This window comes from Quercus lobata, chromosome 10, assembly GCF_001633185.2.
Source record: "Quercus lobata isolate SW786 chromosome 10, ValleyOak3.0 Primary Assembly, whole genome shotgun sequence".
Classification (NCBI taxonomy): Eukaryota; Viridiplantae; Streptophyta; class Magnoliopsida; order Fagales; family Fagaceae; genus Quercus; species Quercus lobata.
Window position 1 is genome coordinate 10,835,094 of NC_044913.1, and position 21,518 is coordinate 10,856,611.

Sequence of the window (21,518 nt, forward strand, 5' to 3'; positions counted from 1 at the left end):
CAGGTTTTAAAGACATTGGAATGCACAGCTGTACAAAACCAATGTACAGCTGTCAGTTGTTTTTCATTAATCACTTTTGACCTTTAATTTTCATAGCTTTACCCACACTCTAACACTTTAGGACCTACTCACTATTTATTAGACCCACACATCTTACATGTTTTCCCTTTTGCCACCTTGAGTTCTTGGTCTAGGGTTTGTGACAAAGTGCACATAGATCTTTGCCCTAACACCCAAATCCCAGAAATTTAGTCAGTGAAATAAGGAAGAAGATCTTGGAGATCTTCTGGGTGGTTTTAACTTTGAGAAGATTTTATGGTTTCTACATCTTTTGGGTAGCTTTCAGTTCTGGATTTGGCTGTGTTAAGAAGGTAAAGGGTCTGCATTTTTATTATATTTGTACTTTTCTTTGTGCTCTTGATCTTAATATATATTTTTCTAATCTGGGTCTTGTTCAAGTTTTTGAATTTCTTTGTTTTGGTTTTTCTGGACTTACCTGTGTTCAGTTAGTTTGTCTTGTTTTTTGTTTGAAGTGTAAATTTTTAGTTTTGGTGCCTTTAACTGTGTTGGTAGTAACGTTAGGTTAGGTCATAAGTGTAGTTTTCTTTTGGGGGTGTTTGAAAACCTACTTTTTCTGTTGTTGCTTAGTTTGTGTGTAGTTATTGTTCAATTAAGCAAATTTGGTTAAAAGCTGCATTGGGTGATACTCATTGGAAGTCCAAGTTAAAAGCCAATTTTGCTCCCTATCTGCTGACTTTAAGTGACGCCATTATGCAGTACCTTTGAGAATCCTTTAATATAAGTGTGTATAAGTGTGTGGTTGAAGGTAGAGATGGAGAGTGACATAAAGTGTGGTTTTGTTTGTTTCTTGAGAGAACTGTTTTTAGAAGTAAATTATTTCAAAAGGGAAAGGATTTTATTTTTTTGTCCATGTTTGTGCTTGGTTTCATATATTTTATTCATAGTTGGTTTCAAGACTCGAAAAAAAGTGAGTTGCGGTAAGTTGATAGAAAAGAATACATGTGGCTGACTTGATTCCTTTTTTGGCGATTGATAACCTACGTCAAAATTTTGGGACTAAAGTGATGGTGTAGAGGGAAAGGTTAGTGTAAAGGGGAGGAGAGAGGGGAGGTGGTGGTGGTGGTGAAAGTAGTGATTTTTGGTGCAAAGACGAGCTTGGTGTGAGTATTTCAAAATTTTGGGATTGCTTTCGAGCGAAGAGAAGTTGGTATTATTATGTTTGAAAATTCCAAACCCTTGGGTCAACTTTTCTCATGAAATAAGAGGTTGAAGTTTTTGGGTGGTGGTGGCAACACTAGAGTGGGGCGGAGAGGTGGGAGGTGGAAGTAGCATTGTAAAGGAGGGGGCAAGAGGGAGGTGGTTGTGGTGGTGTAGGCGAAGGGGAGGAGGAAGGTGAAGGTATGGGGAAAGGGAAGGGGAAGGAGGATAAAGGAGGAGTCAAAGGTTGAGTTCATATAAGCCATTTCGCATCATTTTGGTGTAATTTTTTGTTGACCAAGAAAATGTCTTTTTGTTCACTAGCAAATTTCAGATGCACCAAACATTGGAAAATATAGAAAAAAAATTCTCAAAAATGTTTTATTTTGAAACAAAATGAGCCTAAGTTATAAGTAGTTTCCATGTTGAGTAAATAAGTGAGGTGGGGGAGTGGGAGAGCGAAAGTTTCTATTAGTTCCGTATTTTGTTTTAGGTCAGTGGGATTACACAAAAGAAAGCGAAAGTTTCTATAAGTCTTCTTTCTACCCATGAAAATCTATCTCACCAAAGTGGTGATTAGTGTACGTGATCTAGATCTAGGTGCTTGCATAGGACTTGGTGGGATGAGTGCTTTCAATATCTTGGATCAATGTTTGTTATCTAGGTGCTTGCCGAGGAACTTTGAGGAACTTTGGTGAGATGTGGGCTTTCGACATCTTGGATCAATAGGATTAAAATAAAATATGTTGAATGTAAGTTTAGTAATAAGTAGAAACAGAAATGAAGGGATTGTAGGATTTTTTTTGTTTGTTTAATAGGAAAAGGGTTGTAAGACTTGATGGTTAAGAGATACCAAAAAGTGAGTTTTTAATATCTTGGTCGAATAATTTATAGTTGGAATGCATGGGTGCGCCAATTGGGTCGGCGCACTCGAGTCCGATACGCATGGACGTGCTTGCATGCCTGGCCGTGACCGAGTGCTTTCAATATCTTGGATCAATGTTTGTTATCTAGGTGCTTGCCGAGGAACTTTGGTGAGACCTGGGCTTTCGACATGTTGGATCAATAGGATTAAAATAAAATACGTTGAATGTAAGTTTAGTAATAAGTAGAAACAGAAATGCATGGGTGCGCCAATTGGGTCGGCGCACTCGAGTCCGATACGCATGGACGTGCTTGCATGCCTGTCCGTGACTGAGTGCTTTCAATATCTTGGATCAATGTTTGTTATCTAGGTGCTTGCCGAGGAACTTTGGTGAGACGTGGGCTTTCGACATGTTGGATCAATAGGATTAAAATAAAATACGTTGAATGTAAGTTTAGTAATAAGTAGAAACAGAAATGAAGGGATTGTAGGATTTTTTTGTTTGTTTAATAGGAAAAGGGTTGTAAGACTTGATGGTTAAGAGATACCAAAAAGTGAGCTTTTAATATCTTGGTCGAATAATTTATTGTTGGAATGCACGGGTGCACCAATTGGGTCGGCGCACTTGAGTCCGATACGCACAGACGTGCTTGCATGCCTGTCCGTGACCGAATTTTTTTTTTATGGTCCGATTTGGTCCGAAATGGGCAATAGGCCCTGAATCAGTTCGATGTGGGCTGAAATAAGTGTTTAAAAAAGAAGAAAAAAACATAATTTTTCGTCAAAACGATGTGTTTTGACATCCTAGTTTAAAGAAAAAACCCTAAAATCATCTCAAACTCTCTCTGACTCTCTCGTTCTCTCCATTTCCTCTCTCTCTCTCTCTCTAACCCATGGCTCTCCCTTAGACTCCCTCCATCTCTCCTTTGCCTTACTGACCCAAGCTCACTCTCCCAACTCTTCATAAAATCTTAAACCTCAGTCTCAATCTCTCCATCTCTCGGTCAAAGAAACATTGCTTCCCAGTAGCTTCACCGGCGAAGTATCACACATTGGCAGAAGGGCAAACGTATTTAGTATTCACTTTATTATCTACTATTGCTCTTAAATTGGTATATGCTTACCATTATATGAAAAAATATGCTTTGCAATATATAGAAAATAAAAATAAAAATATATTTAATAATTTATTAAGAAACGTATCCCGTTGCACCTGCACCCTAATTTTTCAAAAATTGCCGTCGCCGCATTGCACCCGCACACGAACCTGAATCGAAATCTGCACCCATGCTTCCTAGATTCATAGTGATGGATAGTTTGAACTTTGAAGGAGATGTGAATTATGTGATAGAACGAGGATGAAGTAGAGAAACGCATACTATGTGATCGTAAAATATCTGTCAAGTTAAAAGGGTGAATTTGATAAAACTACCTAGGAAGCATGGACACAGCAAAAAGTTTAGCGCGTTTGTGGAGACTTCTCAATCATGGTTGCGTTTGTGTCCAGGGGGTGAACTATCAGAAGCAACAGGGGAAGTGACAAAGGTTGATTGGTCCTTAGGAAGCAACATGGCTAAAAGCTCAATGTGTTTGTGTTGGACACCTTGAACATGGTTGCTTACCTGCGTTCATGGGTTGCTTGACAAAAAAATTACTCGGATATTTAAGAAGCAACATGCTCATAAAATGAGTGTAGTTAAAATGAGAATGTTAAGCTGGATAAGTGAAAATATAAGGAACTTTGAGATTCGAAATGAAGAAATTTTCTTAAGGGAGGAATGGTCCCTATTGATGAACAAATGAGGGTGAGTCGCTTAAGATGGTTGTTTGTGTATAGAGGAGAGCAATTAATGCATCAATGAGAAAGTGTGGATTGATTCAAGTCAATGGCACTAAAAAGCATAGGAAGACCTAACATAGCAAGTAGAATTAATGATGCTGCCATGGAGGCAAATTTGCTTACTTAAGACTCTTTTTTATGTGGCCCAAGTGTGAAGTTCAATTGAAGTGAAAGTTATGTGATTCCAAAGGTCTTGTTATATGTGTCATAGGGTAAACAATATTAGGGATTTTTATTCAATAAATTATGATGAATTTTGTATTTAGGGACAAAACTATAATTTCAACAATTGCCGCCAATTAAAGGTATTTTGGTAGTTTAATTAAGTTTAGAATTTCCTAGGAGATTGTAAGTATTTTAAGTTTTATTTTCTTTGAGTCCTAATTGACTTTGAGTCCTAATTGACCTAGAGAAAGCATATGATAGGGTCCTTAGAGAGGTTATTTGGTGGGTTTTGGAAAAGAAATGAGTCCCTTTAGAGTAAAATTAAGTTGATTAAAGATACGTATGACGGAGCTTTAACTAGTGTGAGGACAAGTGGAGACCTAACATGTGAGTTTCTTATCACTACATATTTGCATTAAGGATTAGCATTAAGTCCCTTGGTGAATTTTTTTTTTTATTTTTTTTGGTAGATGACATAGTTTTAGTGGATGAAACTAGAAGTGGAGTTAATTGGTGAGACACTCTAGAATTTTAAAACTTTCAATTAAGTAGGACTAAAACAGTGCATCGAATGTAAATCTAGTAAAAGTAAATATAGAGATTAAGGGGTGGTTAGACTTGATGGTCAAGAGATACAAAAAAAAAAAAAGCAAGAGCATTTGATATCTTGAATCAATAATTCATAAAGATGGGGAGATATGATGTTTGGTGTACAGTGGGTGATGCCAAGGACGGTTGTTTCTCTTCTTTGTGCATGGGAGAATTATTTGGGGATACACTCTTCTTCAATTTGGAGTATGGTGCCAGCTTGTTTGGTGTGGCTAATTTGGAGGGAATGAAATTCCCGCACTTTTGAGGATGTTGAGAAATCTATTGATCTTTTGAAGTCTTTGCTAGTTGGGGCATTGTTTGGGTGGTCTCGTATTTGGGGTTTTACGCAATGTATTTCCGTATTTGATTTTCTGCAATTTGTTTCTGTTTCTATTTCTCTATGATTTTTTTTTTTTTTTTTTTTTGGTATTTGTTTCAAGTGCAGTCTGTTCATCATTGTGAACATGATGTACTTTTTTATTAATGAAAATATCTATTACCTATCAAAAAAAAAAAAATTAAAAGATGATGTGATTCATAGGAAAGCAAGGTGGATGAAGTGAAGTGTGTGTGCTTATGGCCAACGGTGGCTTGGGAATAAAGGAACTCACTACCTTTAATAAAGCCTTATTAGGGAAATGGCTATGGTGTTTTGGGGTTAAGGAGTCATGACTTTGGAGGAGGGTGGTAGCTACGAAGTTTGGGGAAGAGTGGGGGATGGACTTCTAAGTTGGTGAGGTAGGGTTGGGGGAGAGGAGGAGTTGGGAATATGTTTTACTTGGGGTTGGATTTAGTGGTGGATTTCCTTCATATTTTAGAATCCAATACCCCCTTCAACTTAAAATGGGGATTGCATGAAATGGAAGTTGAAGAATGAGAATTTTGATATCTGTTCGCTTTGTAATGATTTGCGAGATCCCTTTTCTGTTGTCTTTCCTTGGAAAGGTATTTGGAAGTAGAGGACCCTTGGCGAGTTTCTTTTTTTTTTTTGTTTGGGCTGCAGCTTTGGGATAAGATACTCACAGGTGACAATTTGAGAACTATGGATTTTGCTTTTGTTGATTGGTGTGTTATGTGCCGTTTTTGTGGGGAGATTGTGGATCATTTATTGCTTCATTGTGAAAAAACTCATCGGTTGTTGTGTTTTGTTTCTGATCCTTTGGGATTTAGTGGGTCTTATAAAAAATGGTACTTGACCTTCTTTTTGGTTGGTGGAATTGGTTGGGGAAGCACACTTCAAGTGTTTAGAATTTAGTTTCATTGTGTTTGATGTGGTGTATATGGAGGGAGCAAAATAGGTGGACATTTGAAGATGTGGATAGTTGGAATGACTAGTTGATTGCTTCTTTCATTGGTTCTCTATTTGATTGGTTGCTTGGGCACTCACATCTAGCGAATCCCTCTCTTTGTTTATTTGTTCTCTTCACTCTTGTAATTAAGTGTTCTTTTTTTGCTCATTGTCTTTCTTTCTTTGTACTTTTTGACTATTTTGTGCTCCTTTGCATAAAAGTTTAAAAAAAAAACATTGTGTAATCATAGGATACATATTAAGTTGAAGGGAAAATTTTATAAGACTACTATAAGACTAGTTATGCTCTATGGTACTGAATGTTGGGCTATTAAGAAGAAACATGTTCATAAAATGGGTGTAGTTAAAGTAAGAATGTTAAGAAGGATTAGTGGAAATACACGGAAAATAGGATTTAAAATGAGGAAATCTACTTAAAGATAGGGATTGTCCTTATGATGAAAAGATGAGAAAAAATCACTTGAGATGATTTAGTCACGCTAGGAAGAGAGCAATTAATGCATTAGTTAGAGTGAGTGGATTTAAGTTGAGGGAACGGAAGAAGGCTGATGAAGACTAAAATAACATTAGTTTGAGAATTTAAAAGGACATGTCAATTAAGGAAGTGACGGAGACTATGACTTTGGTTAAAATAGAATGGAGGAGATAATATGTGGCCAATCTTGACTAATCTATCGAGGATTCATAGCCCACCCCAAAAATATTTTGACCAGGATTTTTTTTTTTTTTTTTGGGTTTTATTTTCTTGAGTCCAAATTAGTTTTTAAGTAGGTTTTAGTTTACATGTCAAACTAAAAGTTCAATTCTAATAGTACTGGAAAAACTTATTACATGTGTGTGTATATATATTTGTGCTCAATGTACTCAAAGGGAGATGAAGTTGAGTAATAACATATTGAGCGTTTTGAGCATTGAGGCGAGTTAGTCTTTGTGTAATGTTTTTCTCCCTTTCCTTCTCTCTTTTCTTCTTGTTCTTGTGGTACTGTACATGGGTATTGTTGGTATAACCCTTGAATACCATAAATTCTTTTTTTCCCTTCCCCAACTTATGCTCTTTCTTTTACCTGTCAAAACCCCTAAGCCCCACATACTTTCTTCTACCAAGTAGCTATTAAATAACTCATCAAACCATGTTTTAGGCCCAATATTGGAGTATGAAATTCATTTGGAATTTTCATTATTGAGAATTGTGGTAATATTTTATGATGTTAAATCCTCTATTACTTTTGATAGAGGATTTGATTGTATGAGATGGCTTTTAAATGTTAAATCCTCTATTACTTAATGTTAATGTTAAATCCTCTATTATTTAACTTTATTACTTAATGTAAAATTTTCTATTACTTTTGATTGTTGTTTCTCGTTGTTTGATGTGGTGTATTTGGAAGGAAAGAAATAGTAGGTGCTTTGAAGACAATGAGCATTCTATGCCTTACCTCAAGCTATTATTTTTTAGAACCTTATTGGACTGGTTCTCAGTGTGGAGAAAACAACCCTTTCCTTCAATTTTGGATTTACTTGATTTATGTAATTTTTGTATTTGATCTGTACATCCCTGTATACTCCCTGTGTACTTGGGTGTCTCTTTTTTGATATCAATAAATCTTTATTACTTACCAAAAAAAAAAAATTATTATAGAATTTGGTGCTTTGGTGGAGAAAACCATTCTCTATTCTGTTTCTTAGATTTGTGTATTTTTGCCTAATTATCTGGCTTTCCTTAGTACATGCCTGTGTACCAGGGGTGTGGCATGTACGAATTCTTTTTTCTTTTTATATGGTTTTTCTTTACCTATCAAAAAAGAAACCATTCTCTAGATTGTACCGTGTCATTTATCTCTTGGCTTATTGATCTTGATGTCTTGGTTGCCTGTTGAGGCTTTGCTTTCTTTAGTTACTCATTGTCACCAGCAATGTGCATTAAAACTTCTTTTACAGTGGTCAAGATGAGCACTATAGACATTGTGGACTTGTCTAGTGATGATGAAAGCGAAGATCTGAATGTGAAAGCTGTTAAGTTGGAGCCTGGTATTGTTGGGGGTAGAGTGCAACAGAAAGAAATTAAGCCTCAACTTGTGAAGCACCAAACATCCAAGACCCAATATAGAAGACAAGAATCTGAAGAAAACAGAAGTTCAAATGCTTTAAGTACTGGTCAAAGTAACTCTAGTATATTGGATCAAGGGCAGTCACCTATAGATGATACAAGTCTTTCTTCCTCATCACCTATATGTCCAGCACCACTTTGTAGGCAGTTCTGGAAAGCTGGGAGCTATGATGATGGACTTGGTTCTAAAGTCTCAATTCAAAGTATTATTCTTTCAACTGTTAACATTTCAATATTTGCTGACATGTATGTTTTGTTTTACTGAATTGATGTTATAATTGTATGGCCTTCTCAACTATGGCTCCTAATCAATTGTCCAATGGATTACTCTGAAGCTCTGGTCTTATAAACTTCCTTGCTTGGGCTTCTCAGGGAATGATTATAGTAAACCCTCATGTGCTGTGCATGCAAACATCTGCATTAGAGTTTATCAAAGCTTGATTTATTTTTCTCTGATATTTTTATTATAACAGATGGCAAAAGCTATCTTCATGTACACCCGATGTTCCTTCATTCAAATGCCACTTCACATAAGTGGGCCTTTGGCGGTATGTGTGGCCAACAAATTTTGCTTATTTGATTGTGCTTTTATCTATGATTGGTCATTTTATGGCACTATGTGTTTACCATCCTTTTTCTGGTTGCTTTCTGTTTGCAGCTGTCGCAGAGTTGCTTGACAATGCAGTTGACGAGGTAAACTTTAAATCTTCAATTGCTTTGTATTTTTGTTTTGGTTTCCCTTTGGTACTGGAGTGTGAGCCTTCTGGTGTTGCATATGATTTGAAGGATAATATTGTACTATAATTTTCTATTGGATAGAGATGAATTTTATATATTTCAGTAGGACAATTAATATATTCTCAGACTTTCAGATTCAACAATTACTTTCTTAGTTATAAGATTTTTCTCTTCTTTTCTTTCTTTGAAAAATGAAAATGAAAGAGGCCAAGTTGGTTATTTCTTTGTGGTTGTGTTAGGTATATATATTTGTATGTCATCAGACTTATTTAGCTTGAATTGGCAATGGGAATCGGAAAGAAGAATCTTAATCTTTGATATAGCAATCATTGAAACTGAAAGATGAAGAGGGTATTTAGAAGATGAAAATAATATTCCTATTACACTACAATAATGCTATGCATAATGCCTAAAATGGGCTCCCTTCAGAGGTGTTGGAATTTGGAAGCCTATAAGGTTATAAGATTCTGCTTGGGGTTTCATTGACCAGTAAAAAATAACCTTTTATGCTCATTTGTATCATATTTATTGTAAAAGTAGATATTGCTGCATTAGAGGACAAGATTATCCAGTCAGGTTCATTTTTATCACATACAATGGTCTTTGTTATGGCTGTTGCATGGGTTGTATATGCTCTAGATGTTCATTGCTGGTGGCGTGATTATGTTTTTCACTGGGTTTTTTTTTTCCAACTATCAAATCATGTTATGCATTTCACTTTTTTCCCCTTCTTTTCTTAAATTGGATAGATCCAAAATGGGGCCACTTTTGTCATTGTAGATAAAATCACAAATCCAAAGGATGGAAATCCAGCATTGTTAATTCAAGGTATGTATCTGAAATTTCATTAAGAATATGGTTGTTATTGTAGTCTGTGTCCTCGTCGATAAATTTATCCTGTGATATCATTTACTAACCCTTTTGTTTGCAAAACATGTTTACCTTTAGATGATGGTGGTGGAATGAATCCCGAAGCAATGAGGCGTTGTATGAGTTTTGGGTTTTCAGATAAGAAATCTAAATCGGCTATTGGACAATGTATGGATAGTAGCATTAATTCTGTAGTTTCTTTTGAATGTCTTCCTTGATATTTATTGGTTTACTTGTAGCCTTCCAGATGGAAACGGCTTCAAGACTAGTACAATGAGACTTGGTGCGGATGTTATTGTCTTTAGCCGCCACCTGAATAACAGGTTTGAATTCAATAGTGAACTCTTTTCAGCCATATCATTTGAGTTATGTGTTTATTGTTTATTGTTCTCTCCAGTGACTTGTACTAAGCTTACTTGTACACATACGCACATGGATAATTGGATATGCATACTTTCTATAATGAAAATGAGTGTTCTTACAATTAGGGAGTTTTTACCTCTTTTTAACTCCTTATGATATGTAGCAGTATGAGAATATTATGTGAATAAATAAAACAATTTTTCTAAAACCAGTCTTTGCGAAAGTTTCAGAGCTGGTTACTCACCAAATTTTCTTTATGCACGTCTTTAGGATGCTATAAAGGTGTGAAATGGTGTTGTGTAACAAAGGCATCATGCGTGCCCTATTTTCTAGTCTCAATTAATCGAAGCTCTTATTTAATTGGTCAAAATATTATTAGGAACTCGTGGCTTTGAATATCTGGATTTTCTTTTTTCTCCTCATCCTTTAAAGTAACTTTTGGGTTGGTGGATACATAAAAGTGAAGTTCAGATTGCCAGCTGCATGCTGAAAAAACCAGAGTTTATTCATGTCACCAAGTTTAATATGAATCAGATTAATCCTTACAATTATTTTTTTCTTTTCTTTGCAAGTGTAAATAAGGGGATTCAACCCCTTGAAGTAAACCCCACAGGAAGGAGGCAGATGCCATTGGGCCATAAGGCCATTGACGATAAATCCTGACCTTTTTTCCTCTTTTTTTTTTTTCCTAGAAAAAAAATTGTTAGTGATGGTGAAAAAAGAGTCAGGAGATTCTTGAGCACATCAAAACAGTATACTTCTTTATTCTCAATTACTTAGGAAATTGACTTTCAAGAAGTTGGAAATTTATTTGGCCTTGGGGTCCATCTGCTTTTCACGTATTCAAGGGTTCTATGACTTCTAGATCCCTTGCATCTTTTCTACATGTGTACTTCTGCATTTTGTTTTTTTATTCCCTGTAATTTGATGCTGTACTCATTTGACAGTTATTTTTTAATAATGGCGAGTAAAATATCATTGACATGTGAACAAAGATATTAAGAATAAACTTTATACATCAAAGAATAATAATTTTTAATCTATTTATTCATATTGATTTTGTTACTTTTGTTATTGTCAGTACAAACTTATTGTTTCCTAATATTAGTGTATTCCATAATCAGGATATTGACTCAAAGCATTGGTCTCCTCTCATATACATTTTTATCACGAACAGGCCATGACAGAATAGTAGTACCCATGGTGAGTTTCACTGCTCTACTTCTTGGTCCTTGTATTGTGAGTAGTGACATTCCATCTTTTTTCACTAATTTGCATTAAAAAATCAAGAATTGTGAACTCGTAAATATCATTTGGTTAGTGTATGAGCAATAAATGTGTTAATTTGATCTATATTCATGCATTGTGGTGTGAATATCTCATAAGTTATACAGTTAACATGATATGCTATACTTTTAGATCTTCACAAATGAATGAGATTATCATTGAAATCCTTGTTGTTTTGTTCTTTGTTTGACTGGTCTCGAGCTTGGGGCTTACCTCATTGTACTTCTATTTTGAAGTTCCAAGACCCCCTTCATCTTCCTATGAGATTGCTTTGTAATTTGATAGATACTTTGTGTTAATCATAGTGCACGGAGTAATCTTCTTTTTTGTATAGATTATACCACTTATATAAAAAAAATTGTTCAACACGTGATTAGCCTGGGTAGAGTCTTGTTTTGTGCGAATAAATATTAAATCACAAAGTCATGGTAGGTGTCAATTACTGTGTGGTTTCTGGATTCGTGGACTTTTATGGTGCTGTTTATTCTTTCACCCTCTCTTTGTTGAGATTTCTCTTACTTTGAAGTCCACCATGTTGATTGCAGGTGGATTATCAGTTTAATACATCAACTGGTACACTGGAAATCTTGCATGGTAAAGAACATTTTATGTCTAATCTTTCAATGCTGTTGCAGTGGTCTCCATATTCGTCAGAAGCAGACCTTCTGAAGGAGGTAAGCTTGTTCAAAATTTTATTTGTTCCATTGCAACTTGTTCTTTTCGACACTATGTTTATATTGTATCTAATTCAAATATTTGTTGTGTTAATATGCAAATATTTTACTGTGTTTATTTGGTTAATTAGACAATAGTTTACAAGTCACATTATGAAACTTTTTGGGAGAGATTGAACATAGGCTAAGGCACAAAACAACAATATTAGAGGATCAACATGAAACATACTCAAATACCTATTTTCTTACTTAGTCGTATAATGCAAAAATATAGAAAAGACCATAAAGATCTCCATATGCTGTATGGCTTTTATTGAGTTAGAGAAATCTTTTTTTGCAGAATCTAGAGAGGTTATGTTGTGAGTTTTAGGAAAGAAAGGAGTCCATTTAAAGTATATTAAATTGATTAAGGATATGAATGACAGAGTTTTAGCTAATGCGAGAACCAGATGGATTAGCTCACTAAATCGATTCAAGATGAAGTCCCTTGGTGTATGCTTTTTGTAGATGATATAGTATTAGTGGATGTAACTAGACCTAGAATTAATGTTGAAGTTGGAAATTTTGAGAGATGCTTTAGAATTGAAAGGTAGGAATGTAAGTTTAGTAAAAGGAGAAACAAGGATGAAGGGGCTAGATGAAGTAGAGAAGCGCGCATAGGGACTATTGTGTGATTGTGGAACATCTATTAACTTAGGGATAATTGTATACAGTTACTATGGGACCAACTTTGCTCTAAATACTAAATGTTGGGTTTTTAAAAAGGATGTTCATAAAATGAGGTAGTTGAAATGAGAATGTTAAGATGGATAAGTGGAAATATAAGGAAAGACCATGAAATATTGGGATTTGGAATGAGGAAATCCCCATAAAGATAGAGACCACTATTGATAGGAGAGAGAGAGAGAGTTATGGTTTGGTTGTGTGCAAAGAGAGCGATTAATTCCTAGAGGTAGTAAAAAAGTACATGTCAATTATGGAGGAAACCGAGAGTATGACTTCGGATAGGGTAGAATGATGAAAAGTTGGGGATGGAACACGGGTGAAATTTTGGCCAGACCGATGGTGTGGGGAGAGCTCTCTTGCTGTTTGTTATTCCAAGTTATTTAGGATTTGTCATAATTGGGAGGTTAGTGTTGCGGATTTAATGCAATTAATGGGGTTCTTCATTGGGATCTGCACTTTGTACGGGCCATTCAAGACTAGGAATTGGAATCTTTGATGACCTTTATGGATATCATTTATGGTGTGGTAATTAGGGGGACTAGGAGGATAAGATGTGCTGGAAACTAGATCAGAAAAAAGGGCTTCAAGGTTAGTATTTTTTACCAACTTCTAGGTGCCCCTCCAAGCACCAGTCATTAGTCTTTCCCTTGGAAAATCATTTGGAGATCAAAGGCCCATTGATAGTAGCATTTTTCATATGGACTGCTACTTTGGGTAAGATTTTGACAATTGACAACTTAGGGTTGAGGAAGTTAAGGATTACAGATTGGTGTTTTATGTGCAAATGTAATGGTGAATATGTTGATCACCTTTTCCTACATTGCTTCAAACTTATTGTTCATGATTTTGGGTTTGTTTGGAGTTCGTGGGGTGATGCCAAAATCTACTGTTAAGCTTTTAGCTTGCTAGCAAAGTCAGTTTGGTCGTCACTGGAATAGTCATATTTGGATGATTATCCCCCATTGTTTGCTGTAGTGTGATGTGATGCATTTGGATGGAAAGGAATAGTAGGAGTTTTGAAGACACCGAATGACCGAAACTTCTATGCCTAATCTCAAGTTATTCTTTTTTAGAACCTTATTGGATTGGTTGTTAGCCATGAGGAATCTTTCTTTATTTTCTATTGTTAATTTTTTAGATTTATGTAACTTTTGTAACTGATTGTTTACCCCAATATATTTCTTGTATACTTGGGAGACTAGTTTTTTCTTGATTTATACAATTTTTTTACTTATAAAAAAATAATACACATGGCCGACCCTGACTAGTTTATTGAGGATCTATAGTCAGACCTCAAATTTTTTCGACTACGTCTTGGTGGTGGTGGTGGTGGTGGTTTTTTCCCAACTTAGACCTTGGAAACACATGCACACACACAGTTGATCTCTGGGTGATTGACCGTTTGGTGAAGAGAATGAACTTGATGATTGTTGCCATTCTGGTGAGGGGTGGGGGATATCCCCCTGTATCATGTTTGAGAAAAAGGGTGGTCTCATGTTATCCTGTTGTGAAATTACCAAAATTTCCCACTCATGATAGAGAAATAGAAAGCAGTCGCATAGATGTTTTAACCCCAAGGGGTTGGCTAAGTGGTTCCTAAGGCCTCATGATATCCATGAGATCCTAGGTTTAAAACCTCTTGTCAGCATCTTGGGGCCACCTCCAAGGGATTCCTCCTTGTAATAAAATGGATACTTATCTAAAAAAATAAAGATGTTTCTTGCAATTGTCATAGCTTTTAGAGTCCCTTTCAAACTTCAATTCATGTGTACTTACAATTTGATGGCAGTTTGATGACATTGGGGCTCATGGAACGAAAGTTATTATCTACAATTTGTGGTTCAATGACGATGGGAATATGGAGCTCGACTTTCTATCGGATCCTGAGGTTGATATTTCTTTTCGGTGTTTTGTTTTTTTTCTCCCCTCTCTCACCCTTTTAAAATTATTTCTGATGATGTGCTTTCTGTGACTTGGTGGTTTCAGGATATTCGTAGTAGTGGGGAGACCAAGAAAATTGGCACACTCAAAGCTTGGAAGGCAATAAATGAACAGCACATTGCTCACCAATACCAATATTCACTCCGTGTAAGCCAATTATAAATAATAAATACTTGAATCAAATGTATAAGAAAGCAATTTTTTCTTAGTATAGTTTCCTCATGCTGCACAGGTATACTTGTCCATCTTGTACTTGCGGTTACCAGAAAGTTTCAACATAATATTGCGTGGGCGAGTTGTTGAGCCTCATATTATTGCCAATGATCTCAAATTCCCAGAATTCATCTTGTACAGACCTCAATGTGGTGGATGTGTGGAGGTTGTATTAAATTTTTGTCAACTCCTTTCTTATCTGTTTACTCTCTTGGTCTTTGTTAAAAATATCTGTGCATTTTAGATCTCAAAGTTGTATCTCTTTTCTATTGCCAGACAATATTGAATTATTGATGGTATCATCACAACTGCTTTTATTAGTCTAACATAACTGGATTGGTAATGTTTTCCCATGGCCTGGCTGTAGAACTCAAAGGGTTCTTAGCTGTTAAAATCCATTGCATAAAATGTCTATTTGTACTCGAAGGAAATCCTGTTTTTATATTGTGTCAGATAGTTTGTTTATCACCTTTAAAAAAAAAAAAAAAAAAAAAAAAGGTAAGCACAATACACACAACAATATGGAATTGAATGTGACCTCTCTCCATCCTTTATTAATCATTTTTTTTTTTTTTTATATATAAATCTTTCTGTGTACTTTCTTTTAAACTTTGTCTCATGATGGTCAAGTGTCTGGCTTGATACATATATGTTTGTTTTTCTGTTATAAATATTGGGTTTTACTGTCTTTGGGCAAGTCCAAAGGGATTTTCTTTAGAAAGGTTGCCTACATTATCCAAAAAAAAAAGAAGAAGAAGGTTTTTGTGGGACAGACCTACTTGTGATGCACTGTTATATAGGTTATGAATTTCATTTGGTGGTGCTTATAGAGTTTTGATTATTTACTTTGCCTTTCTTTTGGTTAACTGTGCAGGGTGAAGTTTTAACTACGATTGGGTTTCTTAAAGAAGCTCCACAAATCAGTTTTCATGGCTTCAATGTGTACCATAAAAACCGTCTAATACTGGTGAGTTCTTGGTTATTAAAAAGAAAAAAAAAAAAAAAAAAACCTGGTTAGTTTCTTTTACATTAAAAATTTTCACATTGCATTGGTGTGATAGTGTAATTGTTATAATCTGAGAATTTCTTATATAGTAGGTACATGTGACCTTAGAAATGACTCTTGATAAAAAAAATACAATTCAAGCACCCATTTGGGGTTGAACCCTTGATTTGACCCTCTACCGCCTGTTTATGAGGGAAGGAGGGACCTACTGATTACTTCAATTGTTAGCATGTAGCCTGTTTAATTCGTTGGTTGGAAGATTGTTCAATTTTCTATCAGTTCATCTCTCTCCCCCCCCCCCCCCCCCCCAACAACAAAATTTCTAATCTTATACTGTTCTCTAACAGCAATGATGTATTTAAGCCTTTGCCATTTTCTTAACCTCTGCAGCCATTTTGGCAAGTTGTGAGCTATCTAGACAGTCGGGGCAGAGGGGTTGTTGGTAAGAAGCTGATAGAGCCTTCTTTATATTAAATTTTTTTTCTTCCATTTATAGGTTAATTTTGTTAAAAATTGCAGTTGCTGGGTTTCTAATGGTTAATATATTATTTAGGTGTTCTGGAAGCAAATTTCATTGAACCAACTCATAACAAACAAGATTTTGAAAGGACTTCCCTTTTTCAGAAGCTTGAAGGTCGATTGAAGGAAATGACATGGGAATACTGGTAAGCTGTTTTTAATATGAAATAGTGTTGTATTTTGTTAGGAACCCGGTGGTTCCTAATGAAGATGGATAGGAATTGTAGGGGAATTGACTTAATTTGAGGTAATCACCTTCTATAGAGAAATAATGAGAGAGAGATTAAGAGAGAGAGAGATGCACTAATGCCCTAAGCAATTGATTTATTCTTCTATTATGGAAATGTGATTACAAGTAGGTATTTATAGAACCATAAAACTATTTTATTGGCCCACATGACCTTATCCTAAAGGTCCTATTATTCCCCATGTGCATTAATAATCCTAACATGTGCTAAATGTGATTAACATGCTTGGAATTGTAACTAACTAACTAACTAAATCTACAACAATTATTATCCATATACTTATGGCATTCTACCATTTTCCTTCCCTTGAAAACACCTTGCCCACAAGGTGTTGTTGTGAAATAGCATCTTCATCAAAGGAGATCTTCCAATGGACCAATACCTTAGTGACATTTTGATCACCATATTCATGCATTTCTCTTTGACAAGCGGTCCTGTAAACATGAAGGTTTCTTCTTCGTAGATCTTCAAACTTTGCTCGAATTTTTTTAATCTTCAAGGTCTCGTTGGTTCTTTGAACCTTGGAATGTTCTTGTATCCTCAAGACCTCATTTGATTCTAGAACCACTAAAATTGTTGGCGCTTGCATTTTGGATTCTTGGATCACTGACATGTGGATTGCGAATTCTTGAATCAGACTCTTGAATGGAAGCCTCCATTGGTGCATCTAGAATTGGTTCTTGGAAGATCATCATCACCTTCTTTGTTGGTTCTTTGGACTGTACTTCAAGGGCAGCATGTTCATGTATATCATCAACCACTTTGACACCAAAATCAACATCCTGGCTTGCAACAACAGCAGTAGATTCTTGGAACTTAATTTGTTCTTCGAGTTCCATTGAATCAAGAGATTGTAACTCATTTTCTGTCATATTCTCGAGACCCTCTTGCAATCTTGAGAGCTCTTCATTCATGGCCTTGTTAGATTTAGCCAAGGCCTTGACCTTCTCTAAAATGGCATTGTAAGATTCGTACAAAACCTTGATATTCTTTGAAACTTTGTTCACCATTTGCCGTAATTCCTTCCAAAGTTCTCTTCAGTCACATTCGTCCGTATCAAGATCAACGGCTCTGATACCAATTGTAAAGAACAGAAAAGAAATTGGAATGAGTGTAGCTGGATTTGAGGTCAGCTAGCCTCCTAAGAACAAAAGAATGAAGAGAGGGATAGAGACAACAGAGAGAAGAATTAGTTCATTAACTGTTTGATTGATTCCCTTGTACAAGTTGTTGCTCCCCTTATACTATTCCCTAAGCTCTGCCCTCTGCACTAACCAACTAACACACACAGCTGTCACTAGCAGACTCCCTAGTCCAACTGACAAGATGACTAACTTCTATCAGTGTAACTAACTCCAACAGAATCCTATTGCAGCAGCTATTTCTCCTATTGCAGCAACTAATAGAGTACATATGGTAATGATAGTGAGTACATATAGCAGTGATAGTAATCCTAACATATTTGTTGTGGTTAGGAATATATCCTTTGCTTTTCTCACAGTCTTTCCTTTTTGCCCTTCTCTTATTCCTGCTGTTGTAGCTATGACATTTCTAATTTGTTGGTTGAAACTTATCTAGGAGATTTTCATGCATCAATGGAAGTTGATTACTGAATTTTTAGTTTTACGTATTATTTGGAATCATCTTTACAGCATTTTAGAATATCTTTTATTTTTTAAAATTCAATATATAAGATTGTTTTCATTATTATATCTTTCTTCCTATATTGTTTGTCTACCCTAGGAAATCTGATTTTTTATGAGGACATCATGTAATGTGTTGTCTTTAAAATAAAAATTTACCAATTCAACGTCGCCCTCATAATTTTTCACTCTATAATGTAAATGGAAAAGGAGTATCGACTTTTCAAAGTATACAATATTGGACATCCCAAAATGGAATTGTGAACATATAATACAGAATGGAGATAGTATTAAAATAAGTTACTTTTCTCAACTCTTTTCATCAGTATTTTGTGCTCAATAAGTTTTGGTGAATGCAAGGAAATGATAAATTATGGAATTGTAAACTTGAATGAGCTTACATATGCTCCAGTTGTAGGTTATTCATAGGTTAATGTGTCATAGCATAATTTTGTAATACCTACCTGATGCACATTAATAAACTTTGGCAGGGATTACCATTGTGGGCTAATTGGGTATCAGGTAAAAAAAAAGCCTAGAGTATCAGAGACTCCACAGATTTCATCTCATAGTACTCCACACAGCGGTAAACAACATCCTGTCACATTAAATAAAAGTCCCCCTGCTATTGGTAGTATGAAAGCAGCAATTGAAAGAGCTGAACGATCAATACCCATCTCCCAAAGAAGATCTGAACAAGGTACTTTTGAGTTAAAATCACAACTCATTATTTCTAACCGTGGTAAATGTCATCCAACTTATGATGCCCTGTCTTGGCATAGGATTATGTGTGAAGAGGAAGGGACATGATGATTTAATAGAGGTAGAGAAGGCAAAAAGGCAGGCAGTGGAAGTGGTGCCACTAGATATTTCTGGCAGTCAGCTGAAAGATCCAGAGGCTGTAAATTTGTTGCAAGAAAACAAGAAGCTCCGTCTAAAGTGAGTATGTTAGAATTATAGACCTCTATGGTTATCTGCACTTGCACTTAACCACAGAATATATCACATTGAGATTCCTTTTTTATTTTTTTATTTTAAATTTTAGGTAATTTACACATGCAGCCAGTTGGTTTTGAACTCACAATCTCACCCTCCACCCACCTCTTAGGGAAGGAGGTGATAACATTTAAGATCAAGATCATTTTCTAGATTAAATGGAGAATTCAATTGGCTAGAATAATGGGAAATTCAAATTTGCCGGGATTGACATTTTGTTCGTATATTGGGAGATCTACTTCTTCAGTTCAGTATCATGTTTCTTGGCTGTTGTTGCCAAATTTGGCTGATAGAGCCGTTTTTCTTTAAAAGTTAAAACATCTAGACTAAATTAACATTTCATAATAAAGAGACTAAGTTTTAGTCATTAACATACCACAACCCTCCTTTTTCCTGGCTTGGGACCAGCTGTTAACAAAATATATAAATTATGAGGAGCCATGATCAAATTAGCCATCAACTCATGCCTACTGAAAGCATCATTTATATGTTTGTTTTATCTTTTCAGATGTTTGGAGTATGTGAAGTGGGAGGAGCAACTTAATTTAAAGGTACTTCTAATGCACCAATAGTTGTTACTAGTATTCTAGATCGTGCTTATGATTTTTTTTGCTTGGGTGCTAAAAAATATCAATATCTGTATTCTATAATTATGCTTAAAATATTTGGCGATTCATTGAATAGAAATCTACTTGTACCATGTTGTATGGACACCATATTAAAGGACTAATTATCTTATGAGCGAGCAGGCTACTCACAAGATAACCCCAAGTTGACTCTGTTTCCTGAAGCAGCTGAAGGCAAATTTCTATCCCTTTGGATGGGATTATTAGAAAAATAAATTTGGAAAATAATAAGAATCTTTTGGTGAAGAAAGGAAAGGAATTTTTTATTATCCAATACCCCTAGACTCATCTCAAAGTATGCAAAACAAAGGCATCTCAATTTTCTGTCCAAATGTGCTCCTGCCCCTTATCAAAAAAAAAAAAAAAATTACAAGTTCCAAACTTTTTGTGATTGCTATGATGCTTAGCCCTGCATAGTTTGTTGAACATTGAAGTTTTAGATTGCTATCTCATCTCCTACATTAAAGCAGTGATGTTTATACTTTTTATGACTTTATTTTGACCAGTTAATGAGAACCATTCTTTTTGTATATACAGGTGACTCGTCTCAAAACTGAAATAGAGGAGGTTCAACGTGAACACGAGCGAATGATGGCTGAATTAGAGTTGATGAACAAGGTCAAGGATGAAAAGAATGTATAAATGTAGATCCTGTAGTTTTCTTCAATTCTTTAATTTGTAAAACAGTGTTGTATTCATAGTTCAGTGTAGCCAAACAGCTTTCTTCCTTATAGAGGGGGTGAGGTCGATGAGACCATGACAGCATGCCTGGGCACAGGTGCCTTACTTTTATTCCTTTTTTTTTTTTCCTCTCCCTTCCTTTTTTATAAAGAAAAAAGGCTGAGGTAAGATTGCTTACCATTCACCCATCACAACCCGTAAAAGTGGGACCTTTGTGCACTAAGTAGACCTGTAAATAGTTAGTTAAAGCAAGGTCAAATTCCGTTGAATGTTGAACTTAAGTAGTTTCATTACGGCCGCTTGCAGATTTTCACCCGCTTCTGGGACAAGTAATTCGTTTGTACAAACAATGAGACTTTCTGAATTTGTAAAGAGCATTTTCATCTGTTTTTAAACATAGTTTCCCCGTACCCCTCCCCACCCATTTAATATACAGGAGCAACCAAAATATGTGAAGTTTTTCAAGTTCAAATATTGTTTAGTGATTCTGGGTTGGTAGCTAGAGATAGCCTCTTGCCTCTTTATCAATATGGAATATAGTATTGCTGATTGATTTGGTCTTCTTGAAGATTTAGTGTCATGCTCTATTCCTGGTTGCTCAAGGTATGGCTGTCTTGAAGATTTAGTGCCACTCTCTTATTACCGTGAAATTATCACCTCCTCTTGCTGGTGGTATGGCTGTCTAGCAGATAAGATACATGCCTTACAGCATGATTTCTCATTGTTATTCTTTACTAACCCCTCGGTTCCAAACAAGGTCCAAATGGACGACCAATTTCAGAATATTGTAAAACAGCTCTTTTGTTATGATTACACAATTTGCCACGATATGCCATGCTTGAATGTTTGACTTGAGTGGAGAGTCACGTTCTCTACCACTTAAAATTGGCTA

General features: G+C 35.6%; 1 protein-coding gene across 1 annotated transcript; it reads left to right on the plus strand.

Annotated features, from left to right (window-relative positions):
* The first annotated feature begins 103 nt into the window (after positions 1–103).
* Positions 104–21,050, plus strand: LOC115963265 (protein MICRORCHIDIA 6). Its single transcript, XM_031082210.1, has 19 exons — positions 104–371; positions 7,927–8,298; positions 8,569–8,643; positions 8,754–8,788; positions 9,583–9,661; positions 9,782–9,871; positions 9,951–10,026; positions 11,191–11,269; positions 11,899–12,027; positions 14,543–14,641; positions 14,740–14,841; positions 14,927–15,073; positions 15,782–15,874; positions 16,304–16,355; positions 16,467–16,578; positions 18,815–19,023; positions 19,106–19,262; positions 19,828–19,870; positions 20,483–21,050. Exons 2-19 carry the CDS (start codon positions 7,935–7,937, stop codon positions 20,585–20,587), a joined length of 2,046 nt encoding a protein of 681 aa, XP_030938070.1. The 5' UTR covers positions 104–371; positions 7,927–7,934; the 3' UTR covers positions 20,588–21,050.
* Positions 21,051–21,518: the final 468 nt, after the last annotated feature.

What these genes read in the sequence shown, in the direction of transcription:
- LOC115963265 (XM_031082210.1), top strand. Translation starts at nt 7,935, where the DNA reads ATGAGCACTATAGACATTGTGGACTTGTCTAGTGATGATGAAAGCGAA. An exon ending in TTCTAAAGTCTCAATTCAAA is followed by an intron (nt 8,299 to 8,568) that starts GTATTATTCTTT and finishes TTATTATAACAG; the next exon opens with ATGGCAAAAGCTATCTTCAT. An exon ending in ACATAAGTGGGCCTTTGGCG is followed by an intron (nt 8,644 to 8,753) that starts GTATGTGTGGCC and finishes TTCTGTTTGCAG; the next exon opens with CTGTCGCAGAGTTGCTTGAC.